Below are 23,065 nucleotides of genomic sequence, written 5' to 3'. Positions count from 1 at the left end.
AAATATTATGCAACATGACCTATAGATATTGTTATTACTCTTTGTTTACCCTGGTTAAAAACATTGTGATGGAATGGAACATTTTCACTCGATTTACACATCTAAAAGAAAGAAAAGAAACCCCTTTCTTCTCACCTAACACACCAAGGGAACCTTAATCACTGCTACTTCTTTTGGCTTCATATATAAAGATTTGTGCCGGTTGCTACGGTGAAAAAAAAAAAACAAAACAAAACAACATAATTATGTGTTGACAATTAGATGTCTGAAAATAATTACATGTTGTGAAAAGGATGTAACCAACACGAGGTGCTGTTTTGAGTGACTAGAATTGATTGTGTGTAGCCAAAAAAATAGAATGTAGTTGGGTTCTGAGTTATGTACGTAAAGAGCAATGCCTAATTAACCTAGGCTTAACCATTTATTTTAGTTACCTAACATCACATTTTAACACAGTATGGTACTACGGATGAGTTACATTAGGTTTGGTTAGGTTAAGGTTTTTGTGGGCCCCCAACAACATTAATTACTTCTCTTTTTCTCTTTTTGTAAGGTACGCATCCATATTCCTTTCCATACATTCATTGTTCACAGATCTAATTCACTGACATTCCGTAATCCTTAAACTATGTTCTTCTAAATTTTATTTTATTATACACACGCACGTATACCTACCTCTGCTTTGAATTTCAATTCATAGATATTTTAATATAAAGCCATTGAATATAGTACCACTTTGATTAAATTCGCCTTGAAAAAAAATCAAAGCTGAAGTTATAAATTTTTAACACGAAGACTAATAATGAAAATGAAAATGATTATTGAGTTTAAATACTATAATAATAAAGCATTATCTTTTTTTTGTTACTAAAATAAGAAAAATGGTGTGATGAAGTATATATTGATTATTCGTGTGAGTTTGTGCAAGAAATTTGGATTCCCATGCAAGATCACAATAGTCTATGCTACGTAATTAAGCTTTGTGCAATTCAACAAGATTGAAATGCTCACAAGCTTGGCCACGCTCGCTGAGCACAAGCTCCAATGTATTATTCTGATACGAAGTGTGCCCCATTCCTCAGACCAATCGTCTCCTCCTTCTCCAACTTCTATGCCTCCTTTCACACTCCCTGATTTCGCCACGTCTTCATCTTCATCTTCATCTCTCTCTCTCTCTCATTCCACATTTCAAACCAATCACTTTTACAACATACATACATACACTAATATTCATATCAACTACACTACACTTCCACTCCACTATCACTTCTCTTCTTCCTTACAATGTCATCACCTATTCTCATCCTCACTTTTCTTCCACTTCTTCTGTGCTTCCCTTCATTTTCTTCTTCCCTACAACACCAAGGGAAAGAGCTGCTTCCCAACTCCTGCAGTGAAACATGCGGGGACCTCCATGTTCCTTTTCCTTTCTATGTCAACTCTTCTTGTGAGTCAATTTCCAGTGCCTTCCATCTCTCCTGCACAAATTCATCTACCCTTTTCCTCAGAATTGGCTCAGTGAGCTACACAGTCTTCGAATTCTTCCCAGATGGTGTGCTGGTGGACTTTCCCGGCTCATCATCATCATCATCATCCTGTAGACAGTACAATGACTTGAATTCTTTTGGCAGAAGCTTCGCAGGGAAGGACAACTTCGGAGTTTCGGTGGACAATGTTATTGGTCTCTATGACTGTGAGGATTCCTCTCTGTGCAAACCAGATTGTGAAACTATTGACTTGCCTGCTTGTGATGGAAGAAGGGGTGGAGGCTCCCTTGCCTGCTGCTATCCACTCTCCGACCATACCATATGGCATCTCGGAGATGGATTTTCGGTCTTCTCTCAGTTTGGATGCAGGGGAGTTTCTAGTTGGGCCGTTTTGCGAGGCTCAACTTCGGGAAAACGTGGGGTCAAGTTGGAATGGGCGTTGCCCGGAAACTCCTCTCACCAAGTGTGTGCAAGGAATGCTGACATCATCAATGCTACAGCAATCGAAGGAGGAGTCAGATGTGTCTGTCAAAATGGATATGTTGGTGATGGTTTTGCTAATGGAACTGGATGTTTGCAGGGTGAGTTTTTTTCATCGTATTAGAGTTTCTGCTTCATACTTTTTGTATCTCTGGTTTGGCCCTTTTTGCTCTCACAAATGGATTTTTTGGACTCTCAGCATATACACTGCATCATTTTTTAACCTTGTACATTTATGTACACGACATTTTCTTATGGTTGATGTATTTCTGTTAGCCTGCACAAAGGACGGAAAGGAAGCATATGGAAGTGACTGCAACATCAAAAGACAAGATCAGAGGAAATTTGTTATCATTGCCGGTACGTAATAGAGAACCGTCAAATTCAAATAATACTTAACTTCCTAAAGTCTTTAGTGTGCCAACTCAAAAATTACCGTAGAACACATTCAACAAATTATGCAGAATTCATGACTATCAGATTTGCTTTCAATTCTTCACCGTTTTCCTTAATCTATATATATAATCTGGTAATCTTATACTTTCATTTCTTGTGTTAATCTAACAGCTTTCTAAACTCAACATGCAGGAATCATTGGCCCAGTTCTGATTGTTGCCTCCCTGGTTGCACTATTTTATCTTCTTAAAAGGCCAACAAAACCGGGGATGTTTGACACAGAGCAGGCTTACTATCAAAACATTTCAGTCCCCAAAGCTTGTAAAACTCGACTATTCAGCCTCCAGGAGCTAGAGGAAGCCACTAAAGGTTTTGAAGAGGGTCAAAAACTTGTGCATTCCAACAATGGGACAATTTTTGCTGGAGTTTTGAGGGATGGATCTCACATAGCTGTCCACAAATTACAATGTGAGAAGAAAGACTTGATTCAAGTTCTGTCACAGATCGAGGTTCTGTCTTCTACTGTGCATAGAAACATGGCCCGCATTCTTGGTTGCTGTATTGAATCTGGCAACACTCTAGTAGTTTATGAGTTTCCTTCCAATGGTACTCTTAAGGAACATTTGCATCAAACCAAAGGACAGCAGCAACTTCGTTTAGATTGGTACAGGAGATTGACTATCGCTGCAGAAACAGCTAGCATTCTTGCATTCCTACATTACGAGAACTCTCCTCCCATATTTCACCATAACCTTAAATCTGCATGCATCTTCCTTGACGATGATTATTCTGTCAAGATTGCAGGATTTGGTCTGCTGAACTCCAACTTTTACTATGGTTCTCACTTACATAAGAACCACGAAGGCTTTGGCATCTGCAAAAATGATGTTTATGACATGGGTGTGTTGCTCCTTGAAATCATCTCAGGCTCAAATCGCTTGGATTTACCAACTTCGGCCTTGCAGCATATAAGGGCTGGAAAATTTGAAGAAATTTTTGACCCTTTTCTTTGCTATCATGAACAACCACACTATCGGCAAGAGCAAATGCAGATCGTTGCTGATCTTGCTACAAGATGCCTCTTGTTTGGTGTTGATGGAAGGCTGGGAATGGTTGATGTTGTGAGGGAGTTAGTACACTTGACTAAAGAAAGTCTTGATGGAGGAATTACCAAAGGACCTGCACTGGAAGAGACATTCTCAAATTCAAGCCTTCTTCAGATGATATCAATGTCTCCTGATTCTATGAATGTCCCTTGAGTTTTTCCTCCTTTTTATGTCCCAGTCTAAAGAAGAAGAAGATAAAGATCCTTAATTGTGCGTGTTTATGTGTGAACTATGACTTCCCTGCCACTGTGCATCTGGGGAACCAATCTAATATTCTGGTACTGACATGTTTCACTAAGGTACAAAAGCAAGTGTCTGTAACTTTATAAATTTAATCATCTGCTATTAACAGTGTTGGAACCATTTTCAGAGTTTCTTTTCTGTGTATTCAGATGAAGATCTCTGTGCATTCTGAATGTTTCAATTTATTGAAGCTCTGATTCATTGGATGACTAAATTCTTTATTTAAATAACTTCGTTTTAAAGTGTTATTACTTAAATACAAAAGCACTCACAACTCAATCTTAGCTGGATTTAACTAATGGAATTGATCACAGCTTCGAATAAAGAAACAAACTTTTGGTAACTCGTTATATTAATATTTTAATCATGTATTTTCTATTTTTTTTTTAAATTGAACACTAATTGATGTATATTGTTATATACTCAAAAAAATATCTTTCTCTTTTTCAATCTATTGATTGAAATTTTCTTCTTAAGGATGTGATATTATCGACGTCCAAAATAGAAGCTGTTATTCTTAAATGATTATTGTTAATGGAAAACTATTCAATGATAACATGATCTAAATGCTAAAACCTCAATAACTTATATTTGGCGAATGTATGAATGCTATGCTCAATGAAGACAATAAAGAATTTAACTATAGTTACCACAATTTGAATAATGAATGCTCAGTATTAAAAAACAAGGCAACTTCAAATTGATGAATTCAATCCAAAGAGTCAATTTAATAAAAACTAAATAAATATTCAAAAATTAAAGAGTTTAAAAACTATATGCAATCTCATTTATATATCTTCATTAGTTTAGCTTCTAAATGTGAAATTTGGATCAATATTGGGACATGTGCTAGATTCCATTGTATGCCATATTCCTTTATTGCGTTGATTTTCTTCATGTTTGTATTTTCTAGAATTTTATTTACAACATTTATAGGCTAATTAAGTAGCGGAAATTATGCCAAAAAAAAAAATAGTGAATAAATTTATGGGAAAAAAAGCGTGTAACATAATCAATTTGTATATTTCAACTGCCACATGTTTGATTAGAATAGATTTCACATGCATCTCTTATCTTACTGAAGCAACAAAAATGCGTTTTTTCAGCACAACATAGACAAATTTATGTAAGAATTTCTCCATTATTGGATATTCATTTCATTCTTACACTAATAAAACTTCTCCATATTTTTTATTCTTGGTACACATAAAATGAATTCTTTTTATTTGAGAAAATGAATTAAAAATAATTATATTACACACAACTGAAAAGTAATTTTAACATATACATCAAGATGTAAAATTATGACAAGATACTTTACTCATTTTTTTGGCTTATGGGTAAACTAGGATATAATTATATTTTTATAGTAAAGCTAATATAATTTTATCATGGTTGTCCATAATTCAAGCATATTTTTCTATATAAAACAAAATATAAAATAATAATAATATTATTATTACACACAGCTGAAAAGTGAGAATAATATTTAGTGAGAGGGGAGCAGTGAACAATGAAAAAGCCTTTTTTTATTTATCAATCATTATATCAACTTTAAAAATTGAATAATTATAATGATAAGAGCATTGAGAAAAAGCTAGAAAATTCTCAACTGACACATGTCATAGTTAACCCCTTTTTATTACGATATAATAGACTATGCTATTCACATTTCAATTACAATACTATGTTACAGCATTCTTTTTGCATGAATTATTATAATATATATAATTCCAAAATTGAAAGTGATGCCAAATTAGTAAAGAGGATACAAAACCAGAAAAAAATAAAACGGGAAAAAAAAGGGCAAGATGTTCTAAAAATGTGTTTTGCTTAACTTGGTTTTCGGAGAATGTAGTGGTTAATACAGACATAAGAAAAATTGAAATCTGTAGGAAGTGCTAAATTTCATGAAGTGCCGAAGTGAATGCTCTAATCAATTTGACCGAGTCTTCTACTTCCCTTCAAATCTTCATATAAATACATCAACCATACCATTCTCTTCTCAACCCTTACACTTTCTTCTTCATCCCATATTTGCTTCTTCTATATATACCATATATTTAAAGATGGCTGAGAATGGCGAGGAATCTCAAGAAAATCGTCCAGCTCCCCGTTTGAATGAAAGGATTCTTTCTTCTTTGTCAAGGAGATCAGTTGCTGCTCATCCTTGGCATGATCTTGAAATTGGTACGAAGAGTTCCTCATATCTGCATTCAATTTACATCATACCTGAGATTTAAAACATGTTTCAAAACTAAACTTTTAAAAAACATGCAGGACCCGAGGCTCCTCAGATTTTCAACTGTGTAAGTCCTAGTCTTCTGCTTTGCATGAATGTCTGTTGTGTGTTATATATACTGCGAAAATAAAGCTATTTTTCTTTTCAACATTTACTTTATGGAGAGTCTGATGTTGCTGCTTGCTGAACAGGTTGTGGAGATCACTAAAGGAAGCAAGGTGAAGTATGAACTTGACAAAAAGACTGGATTGATTAAGGTACAAACTCTAGTTTCAAACCGATGATGTTTTTCCCTACACACCTATCTCTATGCTTTAGACTGTTGTTCTTACTATCCTAATAATGCTCAGGTTGATCGGATTTTGTATTCGTCTGTTGTTTATCCTCATAACTACGGTTTTATCCCTCGCACACTGTGTGAAGACAATGACCCAATGGATGTCTTGGTTCTCATGCAGGTAGGTAAACCATTATCATTTTCAAATATCATATTTCATACAACAAGCAATCAATCATTCAAAACTCATTTTCTTAACTCCATTTGGAGAAATCCTTAACATAGTTAGCTTACTGAATGAATTACTATGGATGACGGACAGGAACCAGTTCTTCCTGGTTGTTTCCTGCGAGCCAGGGCCATTGGAATCATGCCTATGATTGACCAGGTATCTATCTACCTCTATAGATTTCTAAGCCAATAAAATCATTCACACTTCTTTTACCCCATTTTCCATTACACAGTAACGAATGTGTTTTTGACACAGGGAGAGAAAGATGATAAAATTATTGCAGTGTGCGCTGATGACCCAGAATATAAGCACTTTATCGACTATAAAGAACTTGCGCCTCACCGCATCTCTGAGATCCGACGCTTCTTTGAAGACTGTATCCAATTCATTGCAATCTTCTACGTTTAGTTCTTATCCTTTTTTCATAATTTGAGTTTTGTTTCTTAACACATAGCTAAGACAAAAAGAATGAGCACAAGGAAGTAGCAGTTAATGACTTTCTACCCGCAAGCGTTGCTGTTGAGGCCATCCAGTACTCGATGTAAGTGTGTGTATATTTATCCGATTGAAGTTAAACAAAATCCTGTCACTCTACTAACATCATTCTCTCCTGCCATGCTTTTTTCTGTCATTTTTGGCCATTCCTCTCACATGTTTCTGCAACTAATACTGCTCTATAGTGCAAGAATCTCGATTATTTTACGTCACATTTTGCTACACCTATTAAAATATGCCCTTGTTTGAAACAAAAAGAGCATTACAAATCTGGAATCTGCTTCATGTTTTACACTACTAACCTTGCCTCTAATTTGGTGCAGGGATCTCTATGCAGAGTATATTCTGCACACCTTGAGGAGATAGACAAATATGTTATTCTACGTTCTCCATTAACAACCAGAATAAGCCATTATGTACTGTTATGTTAATATATCTTAATCAATACCTATCTATACTTTTTAGTTTTCGTATTTAGTCGGATAATAAACAACCTGTTTGGTTTATTAACCGTGCTTCATGTATGTAAGTATTCATGTAAAATAATAAAAATTGAAGTGTTTTAACTATGTTTACCAGTTTCCAAGCCATATTTTGGCAGCGTTTTTCATCAATGTTGACTCAAGTCGTATTGTACAACCTTCACTATAGACTCAAATTCTCGAGTAAAAGTGCAAAGTGCAACATCGTTGTGTAATTCAATAATTTCCATAAGTTGTTTCTAGAATACATACAAGCTACAAAATAGTATGCTTAACCTTCAATAGCAGTGTCAACAAGGCACCTAATGCTGCGTATTCTAGTCCTCAACTCGTTTTATGTACCACTATCCTCTGTCACAAAATACTGGTCAAGATGAGTGCTCGTAAACATTAAATTAAGATCTCATCATGTAATACCTTAGGAACAAAAGACGACAAAGAGAACTAAAAGTTATACCTCTTGTCAAATTATCAGAGCAATCACATAATTGGTAACATATATAATAAATTAGTAAATTATAACATCCCTTGTTTCTTATTTATTCAACCATAGATTAAGACATGGCTTGACGCAGTTGATAATGCTGGGTTCAATACCTGATGCACAGGAATGGTTTAAATATTTGGCTAGATAGAATGGGAATAAAATTCACTCCATCTTTTTCACGTATAACTTGTTTAGTAGTTCTAAGAGAAGAACGGCTGCTGAGTCTTTGGCCTTCTTGACGCTTGGCATTGGCTCTCCAACACATTCATCCGTCCATCCTCGATCAGTAGTATTGACTCGCACCGCAAATGTAAATCTCTTTGCATGTGCTGGACCACCCTCATTCACACACCTGCAAGTTTGTGTTAAAAAGTTGTAGATGTTCAGTTATGGTGGTGGTGACCAATACTAAGTAGGTAACTTCGTAATGTCATATACCTGTAGAATGGCATCGGCCAATTTCTTCGTAAACAGATATCATTTAATGTTTGCCTAGTAAATGACTGGTTTCCATTCTTTTTCCCGCTTTCTTCATTCTTCTCCTGATTTTTTCCCACCTCCTTCTCTTTCAAAGCAGCAAGGGCATTTCTGGCAGCTAATTTTTGTGCCATTTTTTTCTGTGGATTTTGAGCAGCTCCTACTTGCACCCCATCAATGAATACTTCAACGGTAGCCAAATTGCCAACACGACTTGCTTTATACTCTAAACCTTCAGCTTGCTGTTGGCAACGCTCCTGCAGCTCTCGCACAGGATGCATTGGCAGAGTCTCTGGGGTAACCATAGGATGCAGAAGAGGCTGAAAAACCTGGCAAAATTGAAAAACACATGATATTCTCCATTAGTTTCTCTTTTTTCCTTCCACTTTGTAAATGAACACTCGAAGGAATGGTCTGTATGCTTAAAAGCTAGGCACTAACCTTCCAAACAACAGTAGTATCCCTTCCACTGTCAAGAAAAATGGCACCCGCAATAGATTCTACAATGTCACCAAGGACCTTGGGAGCTTTGCAGTCTCCCAGACCAAAGGAGTTAAAACCTGGCTTTGACAATTCATCTTGGACTTCCTTCACGAATTCTTTAATCTGTAGACAACCAAAAAAATCAACAGCTCGCTTAAAGAATTTGGAATATTACAGGCAGGTCATATGATTCATCTCAAGGTAAGTAAAAAGTCAATAGAAAGAAAGACCTGTTTCTCTAGGGCACTGGACCCATGTCGGAGATGCACATGAAGGTTGTGTTTAACTGCAACACGTGCAAAATTTTCATTATTTACAGCAGCAGCCCGAAGGTCAGTGAGACGTCCTGGAGGCAGATTTGTGTAAGTGAAAAACAAGTGTCTGGTGATAAGATGATCCAATACAGCATCACCAACGAACTCCAACCGCTGATAACAGGATACTCCTGAAGATGGTCTGGAGGCATGTGTTATGGATTCTACCAACAGCCCCTTGTCTTTAAACTTTATATTTAAAGCACCCTCTAAAGCATCAAAGTCAACACTCCTGAGTATGCTGTCTGGAACATTAAATGGCTTTCTTGCACAGTCCATCGCATCGGGATCAAACTCTATTTCAATGCCAATCCATTTCATTAGGTGATTAGCAGCATTTTTACCACCTTCTACATAATATACCCCAATCAGTGCTTCCACAACATCTGCAAGTGTCTTACTGGACAGAACTCTGTAAGAACTTGAATCACTCTCAAGCTCGCCATCTTCCATCTCATCATCAAATCCATCTGTGTGACAATCCATTTTCTCAGTTTTAGAAATGGATCGCTCCTGGTCAAACAAAGAGGACTCCCCATCCTTGGTATCTTCATCAAAGACAGGCAGCACCCCAGGAGCTGCCCATCTGGATGGAGCAAAGCGATCTGCCTGAATATATGATTGAAGCCCTCTACTTAATGCATATTGATATAATACCATGTTACTGACCATTTGTTGTCTCATCCTAGTAAGTTGACCTTCATGTTTCTGTGGGTATTTTAAGAAAAGAAATCGACTAACAACCCATTTCAGGTAAGCGTCTCCGAGAAGCTCGGCCCTTTCATAGCAGAATGTCTCCTGGCAAGAGGCAGCGGTCAAGGCTTCCAAGATCTGTTCACAAAGAAGGCATGGGTTAAGTGAAGAAACTAGAACTGAAACACAAACACCACGAGCAGATAAGATACCTTTGAAGTTTGAACAGGATAGTTTATCATATTCTTCAGCTGAACTGCAAGTAGAATACTTTCAACCCTCCGCATTATTGAAGGCAACCTCTGGGCACCACGGACAAGTGATCCAGGCAGTGGGTGTACAAGACATAACTCAGGAGGAAGGAAAACATAATAAGTTTTGTCATGTGTCTCTTCAGATTCGCCTTCATGTGCTATACAATGAATTGACATTTCCCATTAAACATTAGTCAACAAAATTTACAACACAATAATTCCAGGATAGAAATTATGAGAACAAACCTTCACTGTGCTCAAAGCGAGGGGACAGAAGATTCTTGCAGTATGATACACCACGCCCTCTTATTAGAGGTTGGTGCTTGTAAATCAAATCAACTCCATATCTACAACAAAACAATAAAAAGAACCAGTAGCCATTCACACCCTCAATTGTGCAAGAAGAGACAAAAAGCTTCTCTAATCTGGAAGGAACAAGAAGTTATTGTCACTTTCCATGGAACATTGTTGATAACGTCCTCACTCACTATTTAGAGGTGACAACAGTAGATTCCTTCACAGATTAAGATTAGCCCCTTGTTCTTCCTGCACAATGTTAGAGGTGCAATGTGGCCAACAAGTTATTGGTAAGAATTTTAAAAACAGAAGGAAACTAAAGAGTTCAAAAAATGGGATAGGGAGGCTTGACTGCATCAGTAAAGAAATATTTTAAACAAACGGGAAAAAACTACGAGAAAACAATATTAGTAATATATCATACTTTTGCTTGTAGTAATCAGCATATGAGCTATACTCCAAAGGACCAAGATAACCTTCTTTCCTAGGGAAAGAGTTTTCTGCTGACATGTCATAGCGTATAGAATCAACATAAAACCTCTTCCCCGAATGAGCAGCAGTTACAATTTTCCCTACCAGATCCTCTGCATTAGTACAGGTATCTGCCATCATCAATTTCCCATTGATAGTCATATTAATTTGCTTTTGTGTTTGCATGGAATCTCTACTAGGAACCAATCCTGAAGCTTTCACCACATCAAACTGGGCCACAGCTCCTCTGATTCCATAGGTGGGATGTGATTTTTGCCCAAAAGCCATGCCATGACGCAATTTCCCAAATCCATATTCCCTTCTGTCTCCACCTAATGTTCTCTCATTAGTACCAAGGTAAACATCTGGTCGAGCTTTCTGGAGGGGATTCTTCCATGCTTCGGCTCCAATTATTGTCTCAACCAGACGCCAGTCAATTTGGTTCATAGGATCTACAGACTTATCGCCAAACATTGGGACAAACAAATATGCTTTTGCAGGATCCCAAGGTGTGGTAGATGGTTCAACATCCACATCCAAGACAATGCTCATCAATCTTACATGAAAGCTTTTCAGGGATGCCAGCTGCATGTCATAAAAAAATAGGTTTCTCTGACATAAGAAACTATTATTTAAAAAAATATATGCACATTTAAAACAAGTATAAACAACGATTAATTTTTCAACCTGACTCTCAGTGACATTTATCAACCCCATAAAGACAAGAGATGCCTTTGTAGTCACGGTTCGAGCGATAAATAGATCCATTGACATCGATAACACCTACAAAATGAGTGAGATTACAAAGGGAGAAAATGAGTTATAATGCAAAAAATGGAACTAGAAGCAGTAGCACAAATAGAATTTACTACCTCTGCATCCAGCTCATTGCCAAAAAGTATTGCAAAATTTGAAACTTGAATCAAAAACGGATCCTTTGAATGACCAATATTTTCACACTTCACAGCATACATGTAAAGTTGAAGCAATTTGGAATTGTTGCAAGCATCTTTTCCAGATAAGATCCATTCTCCCTGAAAATTCAAATAGCATTAAGTAATAATGAGGTCATGACAACAAACCTATCCTGTAACTAAAGACTTAAATAGCATGCATGTGGCCGGACAGATACAAATTTGGTGAATATTCACTTTTGTAGATGTATCCCTGTTCTTTTCCTTAACGGGAAGTGTTGAGAAGAGAGAAAACAAGAAGGCATATGTAATAATGACTTCTGTGTGTTTAGACCACAACAGAGTTATTCAATTCATAGAGGATAGAACATAGTTACAAAATAGAGGAAGTATTTAGGTTGCACTTGTTCTCCACTTTCTTTATATTAATAATAACCATCTTCAAAGCTTTCAAGAACATAGCACCGGATTAAAGGTATAACCTACAAGCTTCCTTTACAAATGAAGAATGACAAATGGTGTACTGGTCAACTATATAATAAACCCTTACAAAAGATTGCTTGGACTACATAACTTGCAGAAAGAACCAACCTTCAACATATTCAAAATCATACCACTGCATTAAGGTATTACACAAGATTTTTATTTCCATATCAACTAAAGATATTGCCAAATTATAATATATAAATGAGTACCAAACTCACTTACAAGTTGGTTTTGTAAGGTTAAGATAGGTTTAAAATTCACTTTCTAAGATAGTATCAAAGTCTATCCTAGCGAGATTTATTGATTTTATCATATCACCTGCTATTAGACCATCAACAAGTGTTTAGTCCTATATTTGAGATGTCCAATCCTCAATGTAAGGAGGTGTGTTGAAAATCATACTTCAACTAGAGATATGATCAAATTATAACATATAATTGAGTGAAAATCTTATCATATAAGTCGGTTGTGTAAGATTGAATTAGATTTAAAGTGCACTTTCAAAGAATTTCTTTCCAAATGAATAATCATAAATGGTGTACTGTTCAACAATACAAAACTCTACAAAAAGATTGCTTAAACTGCATAACTTGCCGAAAAAACCAACCTTCAGTATGTCAGCCACACCTTCAGGATAGAACTCCCTATGTCTAGCAGTCCCTGGAAGTGGATCTCCTTCATCAGTTTGCTCATCCTTTTCTCTTTCTCCCCCACTTCCTTTATCAGGCAATAGCATGTCAGTGAATGCTCCCATCTCATGCAATTTCTTGCAAGCAGCCAGACAAACAGCCTATAAAACAATAGATTAACAAATGGTTCATGATAAAGCTGAGCAGTATTACAATTTACTATTCATAAAGAAATCGTGAGCGAATATATATTTTATTACTACTGAAATATTCAGTAGAGTACACATTTATAGACACTCTAAGAAGAGTGCTTAGCAGGCTAATGCTACTGTGCTGACTCAGCTCTTAAGTGACAATTAACAAAACAAAGACTATCGTACTATTATAAACAACACTAACTAACATACAACCAACAAGCAGAATCAATCAAATTCATGATAAAAGATGGCGTGCCTGTTGTGCCAGACGCATAGAACTGCATATTGGTCCCTCGAGATTTTCAAATGGTGCATTACAAGGCAGTTGAAGCTTGCAAGAATATTCTGTGGGACCTCCTGTTTTCTCATGCCTCTCCATAATGAACTCAGGACGAAGAATCGAATATCTGGACAAGGGATAGAAAACATCCAAGTCAAAATTTGAAGCTTAATAAAAGGCCGGTAAAGCAAACTACCAATCTCAAGCCAAAATGCAGCACCTGTCACTGGGTAGCTGAGAGCAGTAGAAGTGGATAAGACCTACAGCAGAGTTAAGACTCACAACTGCACCAGTTGACTTCACCTGGTAAACTGTTCCAGGCCTGGTGTCAACAGAAATCAATCTTGAAGTGTCCTTCAGATGACTAAGGTCTGTTCTCTCTATTGCTTCTTTACGCAAAGTCTCCTCACTGTTCCTGGCATTCCTTAGGAATGCTTCATGTGACAAATTGCCCCTATGTACAAGACAAAACACAGATAGTGGAGAGGAAACAGTTCAATGACTTAGCATCCATCCACTCAAATATAAAACACCATGCATGTCGGGTAAAATTATTAACATTATGCCGATGAATGCCATAACCAACATAAATCCAGGGTCAATTTTTCAGTATGCCAATCAGATAAGGAAAAGCAGAATCTTACAAAGCATAATTTACTATTGATTGAAAAATCTAAAACAAAATTTTCAAATAAATTATTCTGACACTAAATAAAGAATAAGTTCATGTCGTAAAGCAAAGCCTATTGTAACAAGAGCCTCAGCACACGTGGCAAAATGATTCTAAAGAGACTATTTGATACCATCCTCAAATCCAACTAAGACGACTTTGCCTCAACTTCAGCCTACCTTCCACTTCTGAAAACCCAATTTAAACTTCCTATGTAATTAAAGATAATTATGACAAGCAAGACTATTAATAATAGTAATTTATTAAACAGTTAAAAAGTAAGTAATCATAAAAGAATAACTTTGAGACATGGCATAAATCACAGAGAAAGAAGAACAAGGAATCTGCCTGAACCAGAAAAAATAACTAAATTGACCAAGAAAAAGAAGAAAATCAATGAGTAAACCTCATTCTAATCCCTAAAATTGCTAGTGACTTACGCTATAGTCTCTAACTTTGATATAATCTTCACTTTGTCTTGGAATTTGAAAAAAATCCCTAACTTTAGTCCTTTCTCTACTTCATTGTTGTCATTTAGCATAAAAAATTACCATAGTTAATAACATTCCAACAATTTCAATGATTAAATATGGATTTTGTGATTTCACGGCCTAAAATGGGGATTTATTTAAAATCAATGGGTGGAGAGGAACAACAGAAAAAAAATAACCGAAGAAATAATAAAAATCTTCTTAGTTGAATTGCTGAATGCGGAATGAGATCCTTCCATCACCTCAATTAATAATAACATAACTACTGTCATCAAACCAGGCCATAACTAGAGGACAAACAAAAGAAAAATATACTTGAAAAACAAAAGAAAAAGTGAAATAACAACAGCCAAAACTGTCACAACCAGTACCTCTCGACCATCAGGATGTAATCAGATCCAGGTTTTCTAGCACGCCCCCTGGATTGAATGTATGCCAAAACAGTCTTTGCAAGGTCAAAGCGAATAACAACATTGCATTGCCGAATATCAAGTCCTTCTTCAGCAACACTAGTGGCAACTAGCAAGGTAACCTACAATTGAGTACATTAGTCGGATTGAGAGAATAGAAAAGATTACTTCTACACATGTGAAATTGATAGCTGAGCGATGCTAACAAAATATTACCCGCCCATCACGGAATTTGGAAATTGTATCTTGCATTTGGTGGGTTCGCATTTCCTGACTGTTATTGTGACCAATCAAGCTTGCACACTTAACAAAACTAAGAGATGGAAGCTCTGCAAAGACCTGCCAGTATTGGCACACAATGAACCAACAGGATATTGGTTATTCAACTGAATCAACCAAAAGAAACTATAGAAGTAATATGCGTCTACCAACCTTCGGCAGAACTAATGCAGAAACAACCCGCTCAACAAAGATGATTGCACGGAAGTCTTCTGTATGCTGATACTTGAGAAGTATTTTTATTAGTGCCTGCACCTTAGGGGTCACCTTGCCATCAGCCACAGCAGCTCCTATAATGACGTCCACGTGCTCTCCACCAGAGACAACTAAACAAAAATGTGTCAGCGTAAATAAAATATCAAACTACATTTCATCTCAAACATTGATATTTTAACATTTTATTTAAATATCATTACAAACCAATGAATAGTTAGATATGTAGTGAATTATGAATGCTCTTTCACATGTGAAATATACTCCAAATTTTGTATATAGATGTTGCCAAATTAAAGAATAACAAATATAGCTTATCTGGACAAGTACAAATTTAAGCAGATGAAATTTGAACCATTAGAAAGTTTTGATTCAACAACCCAACTCACCATGACTGTCTGGAAGTTCCCCTTCTTCCATCTCTTCATGCTCAGAAACACTTTGAGCCACACCATTCTCCGAGTCATCAAAATCAGTATTTTTGTCAGAAACTGCACCCTCTGACAGTTGGCATTTCAGAAGAGAAACAACTTTACTCAGATAAGATTCCTGAAACTTGACATCAAGTTGGTAGTTGGCCCTTTCATCATTTTGCAAAGCTGCTAAAAAGGATTGTGCAACCTGTAAAAAGAAAGACACTTTATAAAGATGGCCAAGAAGCTCAAGATTCCTCATTCTCCAAGAAATAGTATGTACCTTGTATGCACACCATTGTCCCAGTTCACCAAGTGCATAATTAACAGCTCTCAACTTCTGAATTAGGTTTGCAGCTCCATCGCTTTCAGTTCTTTCAGAAACACCATATACTTGGCGCAGCTCTTCCTTAGCTCCAGCATCTCTAGCTCCCATAAACTGCCATTTGCTTCTTCTTGAACTAGATTTTGCAGCTTCTTCAACTTCAACCTCCATCTGCTTTATCTGCTCATGTAGATAACATAAACTGGCAGCTTTATCATACTCGACCACAACTTCAGAGGGCATTGGCACATGTTTCTCCAGCTCCTTACGATCTTTAATGGTGCAAACTATAGAATCTAGCTTACTCTCAAGATTGCGAATTTTTATTGCACAATCTACTTGGCTAGAGACACCTGAATACATCACAAGCATAAACAATGCTAAATTGAAAAGAACTCAATGAATGAGCAGTGCAAATAATAAAAGAACACTAAGTTGTTAGACAACAGTTTCAAACCCCAAACAAAATGTTTACGAAAAGATATTGTCATATCTAGAGTACCTCTAAGTTTCGTTTCCCTATTTCCTCTTTATCTCTTAAGATTAGTTACCAAATACCCTTATCATGTCATGATTTTTTCTTAATTAGTTAGCTTTAAGGCTTAGAATAGTTAGTTTTAAGAACCCATCAAAACACAACACTAGACTGCAATACATTATACATCTCACTTAATCTAAAATTAGTGTTTTATTCTCTTTGTCCCTCTTATACCTAAAATCCCATAATTTCAACACAAAACATACTTTAAAAACTTAGTAACAAAGCACCGGATCCTAAGCACAGTTGAAAAACAGAATAACTACCCTTCAAGTTAACAGGAGAAGCAGTCATTCCAAATACAGATGGTCTCTTCTCTTTGGGAGTTATATGGTAGAACTCAGACATCACCAGTGAATATGGGTGTTTCTTCACAGCATGGTGGCACTCATCCAGAATCAAGAGATTGATTGCTTCCATTTTTATTATACTATGCCTCAAAATGTTCAAAAGAATTTGAGCCGTCATGACTAAAACCTACAGAAAGAAAAGCCAACTGAGTAATTGCAGTATAAACACACAGCTGGCCAAGGAAGAATAGTAGAAATATAAACAGGAAGAGAGGGGAAACTTGAAAATCTTATAGAAAAACAATCTGCCAACCACTTTTATTAAATTATGAGAATAAAAGTTGCAGAAACATATACCAAGCAACTTTCAAATCACATAGTCATGTCTTTTAAGTCTGATTTACTAGCAATTAGTCATGCACTGCTTTCTAATATTTAAAAATAATACAAAGAAAGTACAAGAGCTTCAACAAACTTGCCAATAATTACAATTCCTAGGTTTAGCACACTTTATATCTTGCAAACATTGAAAAAGACAAATGCTGGCACCAGAGTATCCACATAGGACGTAGATAATTTAATACAATTGATAAAAAAAAAGAAAAAACAGAAGACTCATTTGAGTGATATTCTTGAGTGCTAAATACACAGGCAGTTAAAATGATATATACAGAGATAATTAATATAGTTCAATTTAAAAAAGTATAAATAATATCTTAATTTTCCAAGATACAGTGAACCAAAGCTAATTGCAAAACAGGATTAGTGATAAATTATATATAGTTTCTAAACGTCCTTCAGCTGGAGTGTAGATATAAAAATCATTTAGGTTCCTGCAGATATAAACTTTTTTTGTCTCCAAAGAGATTTGCCAAATAAATCAAATAATTGATCATCTAAGTTAACAAAGGATGTGTTAAGTTCTCCGTAAGCAATCTTCTCATGGATTAAGTAGCTGCAATTTCTATATGTTTGGTTCACTCAGGGAAGATTGAGTCGGGAAGAACTGCCACATTGTAAAACTTTCATGTTTTCAATATCAAGTCTTAGTTTGGTATTCTGCTTTAGCAGTTGATTTTGGAACCACATTTTAGTCCTTGCTTTTCCATGAAATGAGATCTCCCAAAAATGAAAACATTATCTTGACCTAAGTATCGTTTTGTAAACCTCAAAACTCTAGCAACTGCATTCCAATGGTCACTTCGAAGTGGACTAAAGAACTGGTTCACCAAACCATCAGCAGACAAATATCTGGCAGGGCAGGTTACAATGAAGCACGCCAGTGTGGCTATGTCACTGCAACAGCAGGTCTCCTTTCAAAAGTTGGCCAAAATTCGCTATGCAATTCTGTCATAGCACCACCATTTAACAAGAATGTTTTCCTATCAAATGCTATAGCAGGCTAAGAACCAAAAATCTATACAGCCTAAATATGGCCAGTCATTAATCACAAAGGCTGCATGTGCTACCATCGTGCAAGAATTTCAATATGAAGTACACATATGCACTGAACATAAATGAACAATTTTATGTCAACAATAATAAAACCAAACCTTAACACTAAACCAATAGCCAACTTTAGATGTGAGGAAAATATTGGACAAAGATGGGGAAGAAAACAGAATAACAAAAAACAAGGTGATAGCAAGCTCAGATCAGCATATCTTCAATATAAAAAAGAACATACATGTTTGGTATCGAATTCACGCTGCCACCTTCGTGCATCCCAAAAGTCCTGTCCCATTTCTCCACAATAGTGGCCTACTTGATAACCAGTTCGCTCACGAATTACTTCAGCTTGCTGCAGTTAGACAAAGAACTGAAATTACTACAGCAGATTACTTGTACACAAAATTAGACCTACGAGAACTTCCTAGATTGTGAATGGACACCACTTGCATAGAATTAGTTAAATCTCATTGATGTCCTCAAGCAAAAACATTTAACAATAAATAGATTGTGAAAAACTATTTTACCTGGTAAACTAATGGAACTTTTGGAACTAAAAATACTGCAAGCATTTTCTTATTTTGCTTCTGCAAACTCTCTTGTATACTTTTAATGAGAAGAACAGCAATTAAGGTTTTCCCTGCTCCAGTTTCAAGGAAAGCTATAGTATTTTTTCTCTTTGCCTGGTCAAGAACATCTAATTGATACTGTCTAGCCTTTTCCTCAGGAACCCTCTCCTTAGCCTCCTCGGATCTCTTATCAAGCTTTCCATTGTTCTCTTGTTTCACATCATTGACCATTTTTTCTTCACGATTACGCTCAGGTTCCCAGGCGCCTGGGCGAAAGACCATGTCATTGTTACCTAATTTATCTCTCTCCCAGTAACCCCTAGGTTCTCTATCCCTCCAATCTCTATCTCTAACATCCCTCCGGCCAACAGCACCACAATGTTCTCTTTTCCTTCCACCACCATCCCTGTCCCTCCTGTCAACATCATCCCTATCCCGCGGCCTCTTTCTGTTACTATTGAAACACCTTTCCCTCTCCTTGCCTTGGTAATTACCTCTGCCAAAATGAGGCCTCTCATTCTTGTAGCCACCAAGCCGAGCCCTTTTGCTGCACCTTTCTTCGCTATCAACATCATGGCCACCATTCAGAACCCCTCTTTCCTGAGAACAATTAACCAAAACTCCCCCTTCATTCCCATTAGACATCTTAGTCGATCCATTATTCCGAACAGCAGCAGAATGGTCAAAAGCAGCATCAGCTGGAGCAGAAACAACAGGAGTATGAGCATGATGATTTCCCCCATCCGCTAAAGTGGCATTGGAAGGAAACCAAACTTCTCCTGCTCCTGCTGCTGTGCCATTAGAATTGGAAGCAGGTTCGCCATGATTCAGAGGGAGACCAGCACCGTTTTTTATGCTGTCCAAAATCTTATCAATGCCACCGAAGAAGTCCTGATTGGAAGGGTTATCAGGCTGCTCTGAAACTATGGATGAGACATCAAAATCAATGAAATCACATGATATGTCTTCACAAGCATCCAGCCAGTAAGAGGGGTCATCCCCTGCTGGAACCCTACTCCCATCCTCCATAATAGATTTTGCTAAAAAAAAACTCTCAGTCAGCAAAAAAAAAAAAAACAAATAATAACAAACAACAGGAATAGCAGAAAAAGATGAATGAAAAAGAACAGTGATAAAGAGAGAAAGTCACCTAAGACCACAAATACTGTAGTTAGTGTGATTCTATTAGATTCCGCGCTGTGTATCAAAGCTTATTCTCCTTCCCTTGATTTTTTCGATTCGGGCTAACATAACTTAACTGCCCCAGTGCAAAAGGCAGAGTTGTGTGCTGTTTTCATTCACTCTTCACTCTTCATTCTCAGAGTCGTTTTCTTCTGAATTTTGCTTCTTGTTCTTCTCGCGCTGCTGCTGCTGCTTTTTTTAATTTACTCAGAAAAAAGCACAGCCACAGAGACAGAAGAAACAGAGCAAAATCCCAGACAGAATCGGAGAACACCAACACTCCCCACACAAACAAACCACAACACCATACCATGCGGTGCCACAACCTGATTTAAGTCAAAAAATAAATTACATTTAATATTAAACACGTTACCACATTAATTAAGGTTAGATATTTCTGTGACAGTCATCACCATTAATTACGAGATATTGTTTTATTGGTAAGGCCTCCCCCTTCCCTCAAAAATACCTAATGTATAATTTAATTTAATCTAATTTTTGTTTTAGTCAAAAAAAAAATTCATATAATCAATTCAGATGTTTCGTATTTTTTATACTATTCCTGTTTTATTCTTTCACACACCACTGCTTGTTTATATTGTATCTCATCATCTATATTCAACAAATTCTAGCCAATCATAAAACGATTTTCCATGCTTATTGGAGGGTGCTAATACTTGGAAGTTATTCATATCTTTTTTTTTTTACATATTAGTATTTTAAAGATGAGGTTGAGGGTTTATTCGAATAAAAATATTTAAAATCAAAGTAAAGGTATATATTCAATTTTTTTGAAAAAGAGTGATTAATTTAAATAACATAAATAGTGTAAACTTAAATACCAAAAACCATAAAACAAAACAGATATTTTCTCGTTAGATGAACTAATTACATTCATCACAGGACATTTTACTAGCCCGGTTAAATTTATTTAAAATACAAATAATTAAGTATGAGATGAAAAATTTGGAAAATAATGGTTTGATGAAAAAGTATTTTTAATTTTTAATGTAAAAGATAGAAAGTTATTGATGACGTAGTTTTTAAATAAAAGGAATAAAAGTTATTTATTATGAGAAAATAAAACAAATGAAAATTATCATCAAAATTAGTAGTTGAGATTCTTCTTACAAATATCCTTATCTAAAGAATCGTATATATATTTTTGTTAATCTCCTAAATTTCATTTGGTCTTTAAGATTTTAAGATTCTATAGCACTCAACGGTGGACTTAATAAAATAAAGGAAAATATTTCAATCAACCATTTTATTTTGGGAGAAGGATAGAGATAGAATAATATTTTTTTCTTTATAAAAAATAAATTCTACTTCATTTAAAAAGATATATTAGTTAGTTAATTATTAATTACTAAAGGAATACTTTTAAGATTGAGTGTATGAACATATTTAGATTCTAAACTATTTGATATATATATCTAGTATTGTTCAACAACAACAAAAAAAAAAAAACTATTTTTATATAGTCTAAACTTCTTTGATATTTCAAAAAATAATTATCAATATATTAAATTACTAAATTTATGTACTTCTTATTGATAATAAAAGTGGAACTAATGATAATTAATATAAAAAATATGGGAATGAATAATAATATCAGATCAAATATTTTATGAATATTATAACAATCTTAATGCAGATATTAGTTGCTGGAACAAATATAACAATAATATTTAAATATAAAACTTAAACAATGATTAAAAAATCATGAAACAAATAATTAATATTATAATTTTGCACTACATAAAGGATTAAATAGTACTAACAAATGTTCCAAATTATGTTGAGTATATTTGTGAAAGTAAAAAGATGAAAAATAGATTTTTGAAGTAGTATAGTAGGGTATTAGAATATAAATACATAAAGTTACTAGAGTAGTAGACAGTGGAGTTTTCGCTTTTTACCTTGGTCTTTAAGTCCCGATTTCAATGTACCCGAAACTTCTCAAAATGCGGTGTCATTTTTGTAATTAGAAAGTGCAATTGATGGATATATTCTAAGAAAAAGAATGTGAGAATGTGCTGCAAATCAATAATTGTAATTCCAAAAGAATATTACAAGACACAGAGAATAGAAATTGATGAAGTTGATGAAGAAGAAATAGGAATATGAAAAAAGAAGAAAGAGGAGGCATATTTTGTTGACAAGTGGATGATTTGCTTTGCTTTTTCACTGATTCACCACACAACAAATTGGAGCATCACTCATTGGTGGACTATGGAACAATCTCATTCTCCAACTTGCATTGCATCATATCTTCTTCATCTTCTTCACATCATCTAAGGACTTATTAGGGTTTGGTTGTGTTTCTTGTGCATTTTGCTTCTGATTCTTTTTGTCTTTATGGTTTGATCAACCATGAATGAGTGTTAGCTTGAAAATACAATTGGGAATTTGTTTTGAATCTAAACTCAAATAAATGTTTAACAGAGATTACTTACTAGAGATAGAAGTAATTAATTTTATTATCTAAAATGCTTCATGCTTCAAGTTCTTTGTTTAGATTATTAAGGAATTGGAACTTTTAGAGAAATCTTAGAGTCATTAGAATAAGAAATTATCATTAGATTAATATAGTAGAATGACCTAAAGAAAGAAACAAATATTCTTGTTTATTAATTGTGATTTACTATAAGAAAGAAACAATAATATAGCTTTATTTGTCGTTAACCAACTATTTACTTAAACTTCATTATTTCAACCAATAATTTTTACTCTTATGAATTAAGGACAAACATAAATTATACTAGATATTGAAGCAAGTTATTCTAGGAATGATAAAATACTTATATTTTC

The 23,065-nt window shown here is 35.3% G+C and overlaps 3 protein-coding genes across 3 annotated transcripts; 2 read left to right on the top strand and 1 right to left on the bottom strand.

Annotated features, from left to right (window-relative positions):
* The first annotated feature begins 1,068 nt into the window (after positions 1-1,068).
* LOC114162860 (probably inactive receptor-like protein kinase At2g46850) lies at positions 1,069-3,909 on the top strand. Its single transcript, XM_028046844.1, has 3 exons — positions 1,069-2,068; positions 2,244-2,327; positions 2,556-3,909. Exons 1-3 carry the CDS (start codon positions 1,285-1,287, stop codon positions 3,620-3,622), a joined length of 1,935 nt encoding a protein of 644 aa, XP_027902645.1. The 5' UTR covers positions 1,069-1,284; the 3' UTR covers positions 3,623-3,909.
* Positions 3,910-5,547: 1,638 nt separating this feature from the next.
* Positions 5,548-7,533, top strand: LOC114164200 (soluble inorganic pyrophosphatase 1-like). The gene is made up of 8 exons (XM_028048771.1): positions 5,548-5,902; positions 5,993-6,021; positions 6,146-6,211; positions 6,305-6,412; positions 6,554-6,619; positions 6,719-6,839; positions 6,923-7,004; positions 7,282-7,533. The coding sequence occupies exons 1-8, from the start codon at positions 5,623-5,625 to the stop codon at positions 7,322-7,324; spliced, it is 795 nt and encodes a 264-aa protein (XP_027904572.1). The 5' UTR covers positions 5,548-5,622; the 3' UTR covers positions 7,325-7,533.
* A 132-nt stretch (positions 7,534-7,665) lies between these two features.
* On the bottom strand, positions 7,666-20,561 carry LOC114164199 (endoribonuclease Dicer homolog 1). The gene is made up of 21 exons (XM_028048770.1): positions 20,220-20,561; positions 19,028-20,109; positions 18,739-18,852; positions 17,028-17,238; positions 16,182-16,576; positions 15,875-16,106; positions 15,426-15,598; positions 15,210-15,332; positions 14,955-15,115; positions 13,643-13,876; positions 13,399-13,549; positions 12,924-13,106; positions 11,789-11,950; positions 11,604-11,699; positions 10,870-11,501; positions 10,395-10,495; positions 10,107-10,306; positions 9,118-10,032; positions 8,846-9,010; positions 8,366-8,733; positions 7,666-8,279 (listed from the first exon to the last, which is right to left on the bottom strand). The coding sequence occupies exons 2-21, from the start codon at positions 20,096-20,098 to the stop codon at positions 8,090-8,092; spliced, it is 5,877 nt and encodes a 1,958-aa protein (XP_027904571.1). The 5' UTR covers positions 20,099-20,109; positions 20,220-20,561; the 3' UTR covers positions 7,666-8,089.
* Positions 20,562-23,065: the final 2,504 nt, after the last annotated feature.

This window comes from Vigna unguiculata, chromosome 9 (genome assembly GCF_004118075.2).
Source record: "Vigna unguiculata cultivar IT97K-499-35 chromosome 9, ASM411807v1, whole genome shotgun sequence".
NCBI lineage: Eukaryota > Viridiplantae > Streptophyta > Magnoliopsida > Fabales > Fabaceae > Vigna > Vigna unguiculata.
This window is presented reverse-complemented; position numbering and strand designations above follow the sequence as displayed.